We start from the raw sequence: 16,651 nt of genomic DNA, 5'->3' as shown, positions 1-16,651 counted from the left end.
TACAGCTATTGGCAGTGTAGACTGCTCAAAAACAACAGAAGTTATATTGAAAATGAAATGTTAAACATAAAAAGTAGCCTTTGGTAATACTGTACTATAGTTACAAAATGTTACCATTGGGAGACACTGGGTAAAGAGTATATGAGAGCTCTGTATTGTTTCTTATAATGCAGTGTCAAAATAAGAATTTTTATAAAAAAATAACTTTTAGGGGAAATTCAGCTCTTAAAGAGATGGATAAGGCCCAATTAGTTAATGAACCCATAAGAAATTATTACCTATTGCTAAAATGAGACAGGGTTCAACATCAATTATTTTCCTACCTTCTTTTCATCCAGTGTAAGCACTGAGGAATCTTGTTCTTATAAATAGTTGGTTTGGTTGTAGCAGAGACGCTAAATCTTTTAACTTTTTCAAAAAAAAAAAAAAGAAAGAAAGAAAGAAAAAAGAACACCACAGGGCGCCTGGGTGGCTCAGTCAGTTAAGCGTCCACCTTCAGCTCAGGTCATGATCTTGCAGTTCATGGGTGGGTTCGAGTTCCACATTGGGCTCAGTGCTGACAGTTCAGAGCCTGGAGCCTGCTTCGGATTCTGTGTCTCCCTCTCTCTCTCTCTCTCTCTCTCTCTCTGCCCCTCCCCTGTTCACGCTCTGTCTCTCTCTCAAAAAATAAAGCATTAAAAAAAATTTAAAAAATAAAACCACAATAGTGAGCTACCAACAAAAAGCCATTTTAATGATCTAGTCGTTACTGTATTACTTTGCAAGGGCTGCTGTAAACAAAGTACCACAAACCAGCGGCTCCACAACAGCAATGTATAGTCTCACAGTTTCGGGAAGCTACAAGTCCAAGATCAGGGGTGAGTTTGTTCCCTTTCAGGGCTGTGAGAAAGATCTGCTTTCCCTCTCCCCTACTTTCTGGTGCGTTCCCCACCATCTTTCGGTTTCTTGGCTTGTAGAATCATCACCGTGATCTCTGCCTTTATTTTCACATGACATTCTCCCAGGGTATGTGTCTGTATCCAAATGTACCCTCTTTAGAAGGACACCAGTTATATTGGATTAGGACCCACCCTAATGACCTCATTTTAACTTGACTTTACTTTTAATAAAACCCTATCTCCAATAAGGTTATATTCTGAGGTACTGGGGGTTAGGATTTCAAAATAGGATTTTCAGGGGACATACACACTTCAGCCCCTAACAGTTGGCAAATCTAGTAGGTCTTCTTTCAATTGTGTTGAAAGCAAAGACTTGGGAACCACTGAACTGCAAGTGGCTTGATTACTATCTTTAGAGTTACTCACTTCTCAGTTTCTGGAAGCCGACTAAGACAGGCTTTACCAATACCTATTTACTCAAACCTATGAACTGTACCATTCTTTTTTTTTTTTTTTCTTAACGTTTATTTATTTTTGGGACAGAGAGAGACAGAGCATGAACGGGGGAGGGGCAGAGAGAGAGGGAGACACAGAATCGGAAGCAGGCTCCAGGCTCTGAGCCATCAGCCCAGAGCCCAACGCGGGGCTCGAACTCGCGGACTGCGAGATCGTGACCTGAGCCAAAGTCGGCCACTCAACCGACTGAGCCACCCAGGCGCCCCTGAACTGTACCATTCTTATCTCACCTAGAAGCAACGGCCCTCGCTGATGGACTTAGAAGGGGTTGGGGAAATATAAATATTTTTAATTTCAATACAGATTTGACAAAACTATATTTTAATTAAATGTTTTTATTTTACCATAGACTTTAAACTTTGTTTTCATCAAAACTTTGGAGCTGAGGATCTTTACCTCATTTGATTCGTTGCACATAAAAATGCTGCCAACTAATGTCATTGGCAAAGCCAGTCTTCAATGTCAAACCAAGTAGCAAATCAGACTGTGTGTTGAAAAGGAAGTCTGGGGGCACCTGGGTGGCTCTGTCGGTCAAGTATACAACTTTGGCTCAGGTCATGATCTCACGGTTTGGGAGTTCGAGCCCCACATTGGGTTTCGCGCTGACAGAGCGGGCCTGCTTGGGATTCTCTTTCTATCCATCTCTCTCTGCTCCTCCCCTGCTCTCTCTCTCTTTCAAAAGAAATAAACTTAAAAAAAAAAAAAAAAGAAAGAAAGAAAAGGAAGCCTGGTTCCCTTTGCAATGCAATGCTAATGAACACGTTAGGAATGAGCGCACCTCCTATAGTAACTGTGTGGCTTCTGCATTGTAGCTCTCCAAAAGAGAGGTGAGTAAAGTGATGGGGCCAAGGAGTTGGCCATAAAGTGCTCATCCAGCATTTCTCCCAGACACCCTCTTTGCCAGGATCTCCGGGACTCTCCTCAGGAGAAATGTTTATTCCTAAAGGAATGGGCATGGAATGAAAAATATCTGGGTGTTTCCCCTTGTTGCCCACAGAGGGTTTCGAACCTCCTGGGCATTGCCCCGTAACGTACGGGATGGTAGCAGGTCTGCCTTTTTGTTTTAAAGCAAGCAAACAGCAATTATGAAAAAGAAGGCAGGGAAAGAGAATCAACATGAAGACAAGACACAGACATCTGTTCCTGGGCAGATCCGTCTTAGGAAAGAGAACCAATGGCAGTTGAGGATCTAGAAAATGAGCCCCTTCAAATATCGTGCATCCCCGCAGACAGCCTCCTTGTCCCCCAGGGGTATGAATACTCTGGTTTGAGGACCCCTGAACTGTCATGTATTCACAAGATAATGCTACTATACACCATTTTATTTATTTATTTATTTATTTATTTATTTATTTTTTAACATTTATTTATTTTTGAGACAGAGAGAGACAGAGCATGAACAGGGGAGGGTCAGAGAGAGGGAGACACAGAATCCGAAACAGGCTCCAGGCTCTGAGCTGTCAGCACAGAGCCCGACTCGGGGCTTGAACTCACAGCCCTCACGGACCGTGAGATCATGACCTGAGCTGAAGTCGGCCACCCAACCGACTGAGCCACCCAGGCGCCCCTACTATACACCATTTTAAATGAATGAACTAAATCTATATGTAACAACACAATGCAAACTCAAAGACATACAATTTGACAATGTGTCTGTAGATTGAAACATTCTCCAGAAAAAGTGGGAGTGACGTTGACAGGTGTTTGTCACTGAGATAAAGCAAAGCCCTGTCAACTCTAGAACCCAAAGGCCTTTCTAGGCCCAAACAAGCTAACTCCTTCCAAGGAGACAGTATTGTCCCCACAGAACTGGATTGGCAAGAGGAGGCAGCAGGGCCACTGATTTCAAGTTGTCCGTGTAGTCAGTGTCTTAGGAGCTGTGGCACGGAGCCCTGATTAATTTCGTACCCCTGCCCTGCCCGTGTATGCCTTCTGAGTGTCTTCGTGTCATGTCAGTTAAGATGATTTTACTTCCACGTTTTAAGAACGAACACCTCCAGAAAAACAAAGACTTGCTTCAATTCAGCACAGAAACTGGTGACTCTCCTACCTTGTCTCTCTCTGGATGTTTTTAAAAAGAAGGGGCTCGCCTGGCGGAGTGTAGTTCTCGTTTCTTCACGCCACCCCGCTGGAGTGCCGTGGCTTGGGGTAGGGGATGCACCTGGCAGGGGAGGGCAGGCCCCGCTCAGCCCTCTGCACACCTGGCCCTACTGCATGCAAGTATCCCCCGAATTTGCGCGCGGATTGCATCTGCTCTCCTGCTTGCTGCGGAGCGGATGTCCTCGTGGTTGCATCGAGAATCCGCCACATTCTGTAAAAAAAAAAAATCACAAAGCCTCCTTTGTTTCACACGTTGCCTTGGCATCCCCCTCCCTTCAACCCTCTGTAGTGCTCTGTACAAAGGGGCTGCCACCCTCGTGGCTGACACTTTTCTTAGCTGCAAGGCTGGAAGGCCTCCAAGCCAGCTGCAGCTCTCTTTCAGGAGACAGACATGGCCTGTCTTGTCTTGGCTCTTTCTCCATCACCCTCATTCATGTGAGTTAAGGCACAGCACCGTGTATACACAGCCAGGGACACACGCACACATGTATACATCTATATGCCAGGGGATGATGCCCTACTGTGAGCCACAGTCATAACCATCATTACAAAAGGTTTTCCTTCCCCAGCCTCCCTCATTTTCCATTTGAAAATGTAACAGGTAGGGGCGCCTGGGTGGCTCAGTCAGTTGAGCATCTCGATTTTGGCTCAGATCATGATCTCATGGTCCATGAGTTCGAGCCCCGCATCAGAGCCTGGAGCCTGCTTCGGATTCTGTGTCTCCCTCTCCCTCTGCCCCTCCCCTGCTCATGCTCTGTCTCTCTCTCTCTCTCTGAGATAAACATTAAAAAAAATTTTTTTTTTTTATAGCCCATTCAACACTTAAAGTTTTGCAAGCACAGCTCACCCCAAGCTATGATGTGACATGGTGGGGAGGGGTGTCTGAGACACAGTCTTCGCCAGGCAAAACTCACAGGTGGGGCAGACACATGGCACAGATAATGCCACGTGGCTCGACTCTAGAATGAAGTAGCAACAGTGTGAGGTACATTCATTATGGGATTCAAAGCAGAAAGGCTCAGGCAACCATAAGAAAAGGGAGGAGGGGCATCCTACTGGAGCCGGAAGGTTTCAGGACCGCAATCTACAAAAAGGAAGGGGACACGGTGTGCAGGAGCCTGGGAAGAAAACTGTCTCCCCCCAGGCATTCACCCAGGCTACACACATGTCCCTGCCAAGCACCTAAAGTCAGGTACACAGAGGAATGAGGTCTAAATCCCACAGCACTGGAGCCGGCCCCAGGGCTTAAACAGAATGGTATTTCCTGCAAAGGGAACAACGAAGGCAAGAGGAGTTTTGACGACCTCAAGTCCCCGTGAGAATGCAGGGCCAGGGGACTGGGCAGAGGTTGGGAGGAGCCAACCCGTGTTTCAGTTCCCATTCAGTCCCGAATTTGATAGGCGCCTCCAGGAGTCACACTCTCAGATCCCCTTTATGAGAATAATGATCATGGCAGGGTGACTGAAGGTCTAGCCAAGAGAGGCACTGGTGTAGAGGCCCCACTGTTTGCAGTGGCTACACCATACAAGAAAAAAAAACAAAACCTGTGAGGTGAAGTTTAGCAACAGGGAGAAATCTCCACGGGTGTGGTCAGCAGTTGACCGCCAGTACCACACAAGGCTGAGTGGCCCCTGCCCCATGGTAGTCTCCTTCCGGCGGAACACCCAGAGTCCCCTGGCCAGAGAAGCTTGCAAATCATCAACGCCTCTCCATCCTCAACCCTCAGTGCCCATCTTGCTAGAGACATTCTGAGTGACTACAGAGGAAGGGGACGTGTGTGCTCTGCTTTCCTGCTCACCCTCACCCTCACCTCTTGTAAACCTCTGTCTCCGTCGCCCCCACAAGAGAGCCTTTCCCGAGGGTCATTTGCAAGCCTTTTTCTTCATCCACAAACCCGCAGTTCTCCACTGACCCCAGCTGTCCTGTAAAGCCTACTTCGATGGCCCATCTAGATCACGGACCACCATCCCCCTCCCAGCCCCCTCACCGGGCTGGAAGGTGGCAACCGCGGAAAAACAGGGCCACTCTCCTCGACGGGGCTTCGGGTGACATCACATCCTCCGAACGCGAAATCTGGCTCCTCGGCCGGCCGGCGAAGGGCGCAACTTCCCCCCTCGGGGTCCCACCAGCTCCTGCGCGCGTCCGCTCGTGTCACTCAGCGCCGAGTGCGCCATGGCCTCTCCGGTGACTGCCCAGCTCCTGCCGCTGGCCTTGCTGCTTCGTGAGTTGGCGACCCTCGGGGAGGGCGGGGGCGGGGCAGACGCGGGGCGCCGGGCTCCCGGCTCAGTCTGGACAACTGCCACCCGCAGATGCCGCCGCAGCCGCCGGGCCGAGCCCGTTCCGCTTATCGCCCGGGAAGGTGGAGGGCAGGCTCGGCCAGCGGGTGGAGCTGCAGTGCGAGGTGCTGCTGTCCAGCGCGGCGCCGGGCTGCACCTGGCTCTTCCAGAAGAACGAACCTGCCGCCCGCCCCATCTTCCTGGCGTACCTCTCCAGAAGCCGAACCAAGTTGGCCGAGGGGCTGGACCCCAAACAGATCTCGGGCCAGAGGATTCAGGACACCCTCTACAGTCTCACCCTGCACAGATTCCGCAAGGAGGAAGAAGGCTACTATTTCTGCTCGGTCGTGAGCAACTCCGTTCTGTACTTCAGCGCCTTCGTCCCGGTCTTCCTGCCAGGTCCGAGCGCCCAGGGCGCGGCACCTCTCGGTGTGCGGTTTAGGACTCCTCTCTGAACCCGTGTTCACACGAACCCCCCGCTTTCGAGCCTCTTAGAGACCTTGTGTGTGTGGGGGGGGGGGCTCCTTAATACTGCTCCCATTTCACAGACGAGGAAGCTGAGGCTAAGATGCGGCTGGGTCGAGGCTGAAGATGGCTTCTTAGGTCCGGCCGATTTGGGCTCGAGTTCGGGTGCTCGTCTACTCCTGGGCAGTTACTTAAATTCTGTGAGTCAGCGTTTGCTCGTCAGTGACGGGCGGATATCAACCCAAGCCCGCAAGCTTGCGGGTTGAGCCATGGAGAGAGGCTGGGTGACCGGGAGCGGGCTCCTGCGTTCCGGTCCGAGGCGCCGGGTGCGCTTGGCGGAGCCGGGGACTCGGCAGGGTACCGCGCGCGCCGCAAAGGGGTGAGCGCGAATCCTCGAAGTCCCTAATCCGTCTCCCCGCCTTGAGTGCAGAGATCCGCGAGCGCGGAGGAGGCGCCCCCCGGGGCAGAGGCGCGTGGGGCAGTGGGGAGGGTTAAGGTAGATGTCCCCGGTCCGACTCCAACTAGGCTGTGTTTTTCCCGCAGTCAAGCCCACCACTACGCCGGCGCCGCGACCGCCCACTCAGGCGCCCATCACCACGTCGCAGCGGGTGTCTCTGCGCCCGGGGACCTGCCAGCCTTCAGCGGGCAGCACAGGTGAGACAGGCACAAGGTCCCGGGGCGGGAACCGGCCGGGGGCCGTGCGGACCGCAGGGAGAGCCCCCGCTAGGGCCAGCCCTGATCCTGGAGGTAGAGGCGAAAGCTGTCCACGTGGTGGGAAAACAGATCCGGACCCAAGAGACAGGCCCAAGCTGGTGGTATGGGGTGGGAGGATCGCCGGCCGGCTCCTAAATGTCGGCGTTTTCGGTGTCTTCAGTGGAAGCAAGTGGGCTGGACTTGTCCTGTGACATCTACATCTGGGCACCCCTGGCTGGGACCTGCGCCTTCCTTCTCCTGTCGCTGGTCATCACCGTCATCTGCAGCCACAGTAAGTCCTAGGGAAGCGCGGAGTCACGGGAAGCGGTCTGCTCCACTGACTCCGATTGCGCGGCTTGCTCTAAGCAGCCCTTGCCCGCAGACAGGATGGAGATTTCTGGGACTCCGAGCTGCACTGTAGGGTAAGGCAGGGCCCATTTTTTTCCTGGAGGCAGAACTCGAGAAAGTCCCTTGTCCCTCTGCTTTCCACTCTCCGGGACATTTTCCCGACGACAGAGCCCTTATCCCAGGGGCCGTAGCTGTGGTGAGTCCATTGGCTAAGGACAAGCGAGCGCACAGATCCTGGCTTATCACAAACGCCCGCGGGGGAGGCTGCCGCTGTGGCCCTGGGACCAGTGCCCAGAAAGGCTGGTCAAAACCATGAGGAGTTGAGACTGACCCTTAGCCGCCTCCTCATGAATCCCCTACTACTTTGGGTCCCACCGTGGGTAACTGTACTAACCCATCTTAACCCACATCTGTATTTTCAATGCTTTTTAAAATTGATGAGAAGAGGGAAGGAAAATTCCCTTACCTGGCTCTCAAAAGTTATAATCCTAAAGAAATAGGAAAAGGGAGGGAGAAACTCTATCTGGGGACTGTTGGGGGGGGGGGGTCAGTCACTTTACCCCTTCTTTTTCTTATCCAGGGAACCGAAGACGTGTTTGCAAATGTCCGAGGTGAGTGTTTTGTAATCCCTGGGCCTAACACTGGGCAGCCCTGGGCAGAGGCCGGGCTTCCCAAACAGCAGTCGGTGGGAACCCTTCCCAGAGAGAGGCCACAGCAGTGGAATTCTGGGAGCAGGGAATCAGCATAGTTCTTGAGCAAAGAGAGGCACAAGGCAGGCACTGTGGGGGAAATGGGGGCACGGGTTGGGCTAATGGGGAGAGCAGTGTGACTATAGTAAATCTCCCTCTTATTTGGCCTAGCACCAAAAATCCCATCTGAAGCATTCCCCCAATGAATCCTAGCTCCTCAAAGACCTGAGGTCTCTTCATCTGGATGATCCCAGCTGGCTTTTATTGTTTTCTTAAGAAAACTTTTCCTTCCCACTTGCTTGTTCTAGATTTTTGAGAGTCTAGTGTTTTGAGAGAGAGCCAATCTTCTATCAGGGAACCAAATAAACAATGGTCTAGGTTCCTAATTTCCCTGTGTCAATGCAGGGCCTGGATTTATGACCAAGGACTGGAATGGAAGAAAAGGGAACCAGAGGCAGGGGCAGTTAACTATCTGGCAGCTCAAGTGACTCCCTGATCCAATTCCAGGCTGTGATCATTCTGAAATGATCAGGAAAAAAACAAAAACAAAGACCAGTGTCTGGAAGAGAGGTCTCCGTCTCCACTGTCCTTTGAACTTAGGCTGAGGCAGCCCTGCCCTAACATCTCACTGGCACCACTGGAGCCCTGCACTGTGGTGGGGCTACACTCAGGATCTCTCTTATCCACACAGCAACCCCATGTGAGAGATACCACAGTCCCATCTCACAGATTAGCAGCTCAGTTCAAGAAACCCACCAAAGACGGCAGAGACATGACACCCAGATTATCGATAATAATAAACCACTTGATAAAGCCTGCAGAGTCCCAGCTACTAGCCATATATATACATATATATATTAATTTCAAGTTTCATAACAATTTTACAAGTAGTTACCATGACCACCATTTTTCAGATGAGGAAACTAATGGGTAGGACATTTAGTGACTTGTCCAAGGCCATACAATCAGCAGGTAGCAGAGCTGCGATGTCTATCCAAAACTCAGGCTGCTTCCTACGATTGGGGGGTTGGGGGATGGGGTTGTTTAAGGATAACATGTAAGAATTATATTCACTGGTTTCTTTCAGTAGATAAAAATATTTCAAGGTTTGTTTTTTAAGTTTGAGAGAGAGATAGCATGGGCGCATGCACACACACACACACACACACACACACACACATACACACAAGCAGGGGAGGGGCAGAGAGAAGGGAGAGACAGAATCCCAAGCAGGCTTTGCACCATCAGTGCAGAGCCCGATGTGGGGCTTGAACTCACCAACTGTGAGATTATGACCTAAGCTGAGATCAAGACTCTGACACTTAACGGAGTCATTAATTTTTGAGGCGCCCCCAAATTATTTCAAGTTTCATTCCTAGGGTTTGCATTTCACACTCCTTGATATTTCCCTGCAGGAAGTCAACTTCACTATCGCATATATCTTTATATATATATATATATATATATATATATATGTAACCGTGGAAATGTAATGAATTTCCAATGCCTGTTTTAAATGCTATAACAAGGAGATAAAGACCCTTTCAAAACAGAGAAAGATTTTTAGCATTTTCAAGTACTTGGGGTGCAGTTGGGAGCTTTTGGAGGAGAATCATCCCTTATCTGTATCTTTTCTGAAAATTCTCATTCTGAAATGAACGGAGAGGGGCACCTGGATGGCTCAGTTGTTTCAATGTCTGACTCTTGATCTTGGCTCAGGTCATGATCTCACGGTTTGTGAGTCTGAGCCCCACATCAGGCTGTGCACTGATGGTGCAGACCCTACTTGGGATTCTCTCTCTCTGTCTCGCTGCCCCTCCCATGCACTCTTTCTCTCAAAATAAATAAACTTAAAAAAAGAAAAAGGAACTGAGAACACAACTCTGCCCTAGAATGCAAAGCTATACTGAGTAAGCATATCTCAGGGATCCACATGCCTGAGTTAACATATCTAGTGATGACTGAGGGCAGCTCAGCTTCCACAGAGACATTTGGGAGGATGGTGTGCGTAGACATGACACTCATGATGCATTAGCCCATTTAGGAGGCACTAGCCCAGTACTGAATTAACACACATTTTTAGTGTGACATCAAATGTGGGTTGTTTGTGTGAGATAAAGTAGCTCTGCGTGGCTGATGGTGGTGGTTTGCTCACATCCTCCCCTATCCCTGTGATCCTCCCAGGGGCTGAGAATCAGGTCAACTGATGATGTTGGTTATCAGCCTCTTTTTGTCACCTCCATGGGTACCCTGACAAAGGCTCCAAGAAGCTAGACAAACTGGGTTCAGACCCTGGCTCCACCACCTCCTAGATATGTGACCTTGGGCAAGTTCTCCAGTCTCTCATTCCCAGTGCCCCTCACTCCTCAGGTAGCTGTGACCGCGAGACGACAGACACGTGATGCTTGACAGGGTTGCTGACATCACTCACCCAGCCCCATGCTGGTGTTCCAGGGACAAGTCCTCAGGCCCTGGAGGGGCCTCAGGGGCCGGGAGGCTGGAGAGGGTGGGGAGACATGCATGGATGTTGCATCACACCGTGGGGACTCTTGCTGCAGTAACAGTTGGTCACCTGTCTCTCTTTCAGGCCCGTGGTCAGAGCAGGAGGCAAGCCTAGCCCTTCAGAGAGATACGTCTAACATGGAGATGGGCCCCATGCACCAGCCACTACAAGACCAAATAAAACTCTCTTTATGAGGACAGTAACAGTCCTTCCCTTTCTGTTTTTCCAGCTTCCTTCTTAATGTATCTGTTCTCATTATTATTTTCATGGGGGTGGGGTGGGGAAGTGACTTTTTCTTTATGTGTTTTCCTCAGTTGACACAAAACAAGACTGTATGTCTACAATACACCACAAGGGTTACGATACCATTGTGTGCACGCACTGGGGTAAAGGGTGGGCAGGCCAGAGCTACTGTGAGCCATGTTCTCGGAATCTGGCGGTTAGAGCTGGTGGGGGAGGAGGGAACCTTGACATAGCTTAGCCCAAACCTCTTCAGTGGACATCCAGGGATGGGGGGGGGGCAGCTTGATCAGAGTCACAGCAAGGTTCAGGGCTCTTCCTCCAGCCATTCAGATCTTTCTTCTGGAGACCTCTGTTTCAGCGTGGGGTGTTGTGTCTCAAACCTCAAGGGCACAAATTATTTCTTGAGCACCAGTGATAGAGCCATAGCCCCAAAGAGGTAATAGAATAAGAGAACTTCTGCCTTTCAGAGTTCGATAATGTAGTTGAATAGTATCAGACTTTGTAAATTATGAAGTGTGAAACTGTATGGAGTAGGAATGCCTCAAAACGGAAAGGGTTAACTGAATCCTGGCACATGAAGAAAATCTCTGTGAAATCTGCAGGGGAGGGGGACAAAACTGCTCGCCCAGCCCTTGCATTGCAGAGGGGCCCATGAAGGAGGGGAGACCACTCCTTTCCGAGTGTGATTTGCGTGTCAGTCTGGTAAGGAAGCTGAGAGCCAAGCATGCTGCCCTACATGCACACTTCCTCTCTTATGGATTTGCGGAAGCAGTGAGTGCTGCTTGGAAGAAAAAAACGTAGATAAGGAAATAAGAATCACCTGTAATTCTTTGTCTCGGGTATAGTCCATTGTTAATATTACGGTGCACATTCTCTATTTTCTATGCATGTATGTGAAGTACATACTTCTGTTTTTAAAAAGTGGGATTGCACTGTGTGTTTATAAATGGCTTTAAAAAACAAACATTTATGGCATGCTTTTTAAGGACAAGATAGCACTCCGTTTTTGATTGTAGCATCTTTTATGTATTTAACTATTACTCAGGATTGAAGTTTCCAGTTTTTCACTACTGTAATAACGCTGACAAAACTTTGCACACAGCTTTGTTTCTTTAGGGTAAAAACCTAAAAGTAAAATGACTGGGTCGGTCCCTACTTTCACTGTGCACTGCCCTATTTTCACATCAGTTAAAACTGGTTAGCCTTGGGGCCGCTGAGTGGCTCAGTCAGTTGAGCATCCGACTTTGGCTCGGGTCATAATCTCATGGTTCGTGGGTTTGGGCCCCGAACTGGGTTCTGTGCTGATAGCTCGGGCAGAGCCTGGATCCTGTTTTGGATTCTGTGTCTCCCTCTCTCTCTCTGCCCCTCCCCTGCTTGTGCTTTTTCTCTCAAAAATCGATAAATAAACTTAAAAAGAAAAACGGATTAGCGTCTTCTCGCAACACCTTGTCTTTTGTTCTTTCGTGGTAACAGATGAGCTGATACCTCTAATAAGGAAGCATAAAATCTTCAGGCTGTGGTTGAGGTCAAATATACATACTGAAAAGTGCCCAAATCCTAAGTATACAGCAGCTCCAAGACGTCATTACGTGGACACACTCAACACAGCCAGCACCAGGTCCACAGAGAACTTTCCCCGCCTTCCTAAAACTGCCTTCTGCAACCTTAATTTTCAAAAACCAAAAGTTTTAAGGAACAGAAATCAAGAGGAAAAAGTGTCGCAAATGTGAAAAGGCAGTTGTGAAAGCTAACAAACTTCCCATAAGACAAAGTCTTGCCCTTGCCCCCCTCCTCCCCGAACATATCCAGCTGACCAGAACCAGACGCCAGTCCAGGGACTGAGACTCAGCTCAGAGCTGGCTCCAGGCTCAGAGCTGCCTGTGGAAGCTGTCCCTGGGTCCCTGAAAAGGGTGACAAGGAGCATCCGGCCTCCTCATGGCGCTGGCTGTGGAGGGCCAATGTCAAAGAACCAGGGCCAGGGTGAAGGCAGGAAAAGGGCCTTCCCTCCTCCGCTTTCAGCTCAGGTGATGAGCAGCAGGGAAGCCGCACTGGGGAGGCTCTGGAGAGGGTTCAAGACTTACTGATTATTTCATACTCCCTAATTTACCACACCATACTTACCACAACTAAGATGGTAAACACTACTTTGGGGATTCAAAGTATCAACATAGGAAAAGGTATGCATTAGAGTTGGCGCTCAGGACCAGGGAGAAAATAGAAAAACAATGTGCAGGCTGAGGCCTAAAGCATGTTCAAGGTGGGCTGTGAATTTAGGCTCAGGGCTTGCTGGCAACCACAAACACCCGCCATTCATCCTGCACAGGCACAAGAAGCACCTCATGGTTCAAAGCCGGCAGCCTCAGGTCCAGGTCATGGTTCACTTGCAAGTTCTAGCCTGAAGCATTGGTTCTACAAACTCCCCCTGGAGGATGATGCCCACAACACATTCTTTGGACCCTGAAAAACAGGAAGTAGAGAAATGAGTTCTCCATTATGCAGTTAACTTGGTCACAGTTGGCTGGAAACAGCTCCAAGGCAGTTCACTTAACATTCATTCATTCAACAAAACATACCCCATTGGCGGAAGAAAAAAAGTCAGAGAACTTTGTCGTTTCTTTCTCCAGTTGTGACACTGCTCTTCAGAGATCCCACCCTACACTTGAACATCCCGCATGACTCCACAACCACTGAGAGGGGGAGAAGTTTCTCTTTTTCACCAGCAAGAAGCCACCCCTTCCTCCAGCCCCGGGGGCAGATTATTCCCCCCGCACACAGTTTTGTGACCACGAGGGTCAGGTACCACCTAACCTGCTCCTAAAAGAAGCCTGAGCTATGTTTCTCCACCAAAAGGAACTGAAGGAGGCCACGATTGCCTTAGATTAAGTTAAATGCAGAGGCTGTGAAGGCAGCTTCCTGGCTCTGCTACTTTGTGTGTTCTCTAGCAAGCACTTAAGGCCTCGAAACTTCTGTCTCCCCACTTGTAAAATGGGGGTAATGATAGTCCCTACCTCAAAGGTTGTTGGGAAGGATATGAGTTCAAATGTATTTTTAAGCTCCTGGAACAGCTCCTGGAACATAGTAACAAAATGTATACGAAAAAAGTACCAATTTTTCAAAACTGGTGTAGTACCTATTATACTCTGAATGCAGTCACCTGATTCTCCCAATTCCTATTCTCAGAAATGGGCACACAGTAACCATTTCCAACAGATACACATTTATGTATGTACCCAGGGATCTCAGCATCCCAGTGCTAGGGAGGACAACCCTTCCAGCGCAGCTCACCTCAGGAGAGCTCACTCCCGGATGCACACAGCCTTCACACTGTCATTGAAGCTCCCCTCAGCCTCACCTTCTGAGTGCCACCCCTTACGCCCCCCACCGCCCTGCTGCGAGAGAGCTCCACCATCCTTACAGCCGTCGAATAAAGTTGGCAGAGCAGAAAAAGCCTGTGTGTTCTACCATTTTGTCACCTCACCACCTCTGAAGCCCCCACCACTTTGGGAAACCTCACTTTTGCAGGCCAGTTACTAATTCCCCTTTTCTGCTCTCCTTTAGGTGGTTGTGATCTGCAGATGTCATTTGTTCTTATGTTTTAGCGACTTTTGAAATAAAATAATAGCTACCAGTTATTTAGCACTCGGCATGGGCCCGCTCTCTCATTCGGGCCTCATCAGAACGATGAAGTAGGAACTAGTACCATTCTTCTTACAGATGAGAAAACTAAGGCATAGGAAGTTTTGGTCATTTGCCCAAGATCACACTAGAACCTGGTGGGATCAAGGTCTGAACTCAGGTCCAATCCTGTAGCCCAAACTCTCAGCTGCTACGCTATTACTGAGTATCTTATCTGCCTTTTTTTTTTTTTTAAATATTTATTTTTGAGAGACAGAGCAAGCGAGTGCATGAGCTGGGGAGGGAGAGAGAGGGAGACACAGAATCCAAAGCAGGCTCCAGGCTCTGAGCAGTCTGCACAGAGTCCGACGCAGGGCTCGAACTCATGAGCTGTGAGATCGTGACCTGAGCCGAAGTCAGATGCCTAACCGACTGAGCCACCCAGGCGCCGCCCCCCCCCCCCACCTTTTTTTAATTGAAGCATAGTTAAGACACGATGTTAGTTTCAGGTGTACAACATAGTGATTCAACAACTCTATACACTATGCTATGCCACCACAAGTGTAGCTACCATCTGTCACCATATAATGTGTTAATAATACCATTGACTATATCCCCTACATTGTTTTTAATTTTAAAATTTAGAAGTTCTCTAAACTCTCTGTAAGCACCTCAAACCAAAAGTATTTTTTTTCACCTATGCTGCCCAAGGTAGAAAACGAAGGTTACTACCTGCTCTGAAATGAAACAAATGGGAAAGAGTATGTTCTAGAACAAGGGTAGAGTAGGGATCCTGTCTGAAGTTAGGGTGAGGGCTCTGCTTCTAAAACAAATACCAAGAGGGGCCAAGAAATGCAGCTCATGGAGATGGTTCAGGGATAGCTAACTCCTCATTTGTCTAATATCTCAGGGCAGGTGGAAGGCTGCACTGACCGCTGGTGCTGATGGTTTATTCCTTTATGTGAATGAAATGTCACCTGTTTCCTGGCTGAGATGCACAGTGCAGGGGGGTAGAATTCGCAGGTTGCTTGCCTACCAACCATTCTCCCCTTTTCCCTTACCAGCAGAACCCTTGTTGTATTACAGGGGGTGACGTGCCCAGACATTTCCCAGACTTGCCCCCAGCCAAGTGTGGCTAATAAGTCATTGGCTGGAGCTTCCAGGAGACTCTTCAAAGGGGCTAATTCAACTGCAAGCTCCTTTTCCCACCCCTTTCCTCCTCTTTTTGCCTAACACAGTTATATGTCTAACAAAGAGGTGAAACTGAAGCCACACCTTAAGGTTGTGGAGAACAGGAGCCTGGGCCCCTGACGGCAAAAACCCTAGACTGCCTACTCTTCACATGCCACTGGTACACACTAGTCAAGTCAAAGGCCATCCGCCCAAATTTCCTGTACTACTTCTCAAAGCTTTCATGACAATTTAATAATGTCTTGTACAATTCCTCTTTAGGACTAATTGATGAGCTCACTAATCTAAAATCACTAGAAGCAACAGGGTCTTAAGAATGAAAGGAAACCTAAAGTGCATGTTCAGAAACTCCCAAAATGATTAGTCTTGAACACTGACAAATAACAGGTTTCCTTTTAAAGAACACTCTTCTTCTAGAGGGGAAACAACATCAAAGTCCTTTCCTTGAACGGCGGCCCTTGCACAGTGGCTGAATGCAGCCTTCAAACGGAGTTAAAAAGATCCCTCCTGACTAGAAATTGGCAGAAAATCATACAACCCATGTAGTGTAGAGACCAACATATAGAGTCTGAAGTGAGAAATTCACCTTCCTAGAAAATGTAGACGACAGAAAGAATGGAGAGTGTATTTTAGAACACCAGGGCAAGGAAGCCCATCATTTAAGAGACCTCACCATAAATTGGTTCTCTGAATTATAAAAACGTTCAGAGCACTGACATTTTATGATAAAAACATCTTGCTGGGTTTTCTTCATTGGATTTCTCACTCTCACAATATCTGGGTCTCCACTGAGTAGAGACCAAGTTTGTCTTGTTCACCATTCTATTCTCAGGACATACAATGCTCAATACTCACTTTAACTGCTTACTGTACTGGCCTCCCCTGCTCTAACCTCATCCCCTCCCCAACCATCTTTCATCCTACTGTAGCCAGAGTGGGCCTTAAAAATACACAACTTATGGGGTGCACGGATGGCTGTCAATTAAGCATCCAACTCTTGAATCCAGCTCAGGTCATGATCTCATGGTCTGAGATCGAGCCCCTCGTAAGGCTCCATGCTGAACGCAGAGCCTGCTTGGGATTCTCTCCCTCTCTGCCCCTCCCCCACGTGTGCACACTCTTTCAAAATAAGTA

At 48.8% G+C, this 16,651-nt stretch overlaps 2 protein-coding genes across 3 annotated transcripts in view; one reads left to right on the top strand and one right to left on the bottom strand.

Annotated features, from left to right (window-relative positions):
• Nucleotides 1-2,750: 2,750 nt before the first annotated feature.
• The window catches only part of RMND5A (required for meiotic nuclear division 5 homolog A), a 79,307-nt gene continuing 65,406 nt past the window's right edge, over nucleotides 2,751-16,651 (bottom strand). The window contains exons 9-10 of the transcript XR_007462329.1: nucleotides 13,048-13,168; nucleotides 2,751-3,705 (exon numbers count right to left, since the gene is read on the bottom strand). The gene's annotated coding sequence lies outside the window, so the exon portion shown is untranslated. The remainder of the gene's footprint in view (nucleotides 3,706-13,047; nucleotides 13,169-16,651) is intronic.
• CD8A (CD8 subunit alpha) lies at nucleotides 5,312-10,676 on the top strand. 2 transcript variants are annotated; one of them, XM_049651861.1, is made up of 6 exons: nucleotides 5,312-5,715; nucleotides 5,804-6,199; nucleotides 6,779-6,889; nucleotides 7,110-7,220; nucleotides 7,857-7,887; nucleotides 8,371-9,486. In XM_049651861.1, exons 1-6 carry the CDS (start codon nucleotides 5,667-5,669, stop codon nucleotides 8,459-8,461), a joined length of 789 nt encoding a protein of 262 aa, XP_049507818.1. In that variant the 5' UTR covers nucleotides 5,312-5,666; the 3' UTR covers nucleotides 8,462-9,486. The 2 variants fall into 2 exon arrangements, with proteins under 2 accessions (XP_049507818.1, XP_049507819.1); XM_049651862.1 differs by lacking the exon at nucleotides 8,371-9,486 and adding an exon at nucleotides 10,553-10,676 and having other exon boundaries at nucleotides 5,593-5,715.

This window comes from Panthera uncia, assembly GCF_023721935.1.
Source record: "Panthera uncia isolate 11264 chromosome A3 unlocalized genomic scaffold, Puncia_PCG_1.0 HiC_scaffold_12, whole genome shotgun sequence".
Lineage (NCBI taxonomy): Eukaryota > Metazoa > Chordata > Mammalia > Carnivora > Felidae > Panthera > Panthera uncia.
This window is presented reverse-complemented; position numbering and strand designations above follow the sequence as displayed.

Bases quoted from the DNA above. Each gene is read 5' to 3' on its own strand.
- CD8A (XM_049651861.1), top strand. From the start codon at position 5,667: ATGGCCTCTCCGGTGACTGCCCAGCTCCTGCCGCTGGCCTTGCTGCTT. The intron at 6,200-6,778 runs GTGTGCGGTTTA...TTTTTCCCGCAG, and splicing joins CCAGGGCGCGGCACCTCTCG to TCAAGCCCACCACTACGCCG. The intron at 7,888-8,370 runs GTGAGTGTTTTG...GTGTCAATGCAG, and splicing joins CGTGTTTGCAAATGTCCGAG to GGCCTGGATTTATGACCAAG.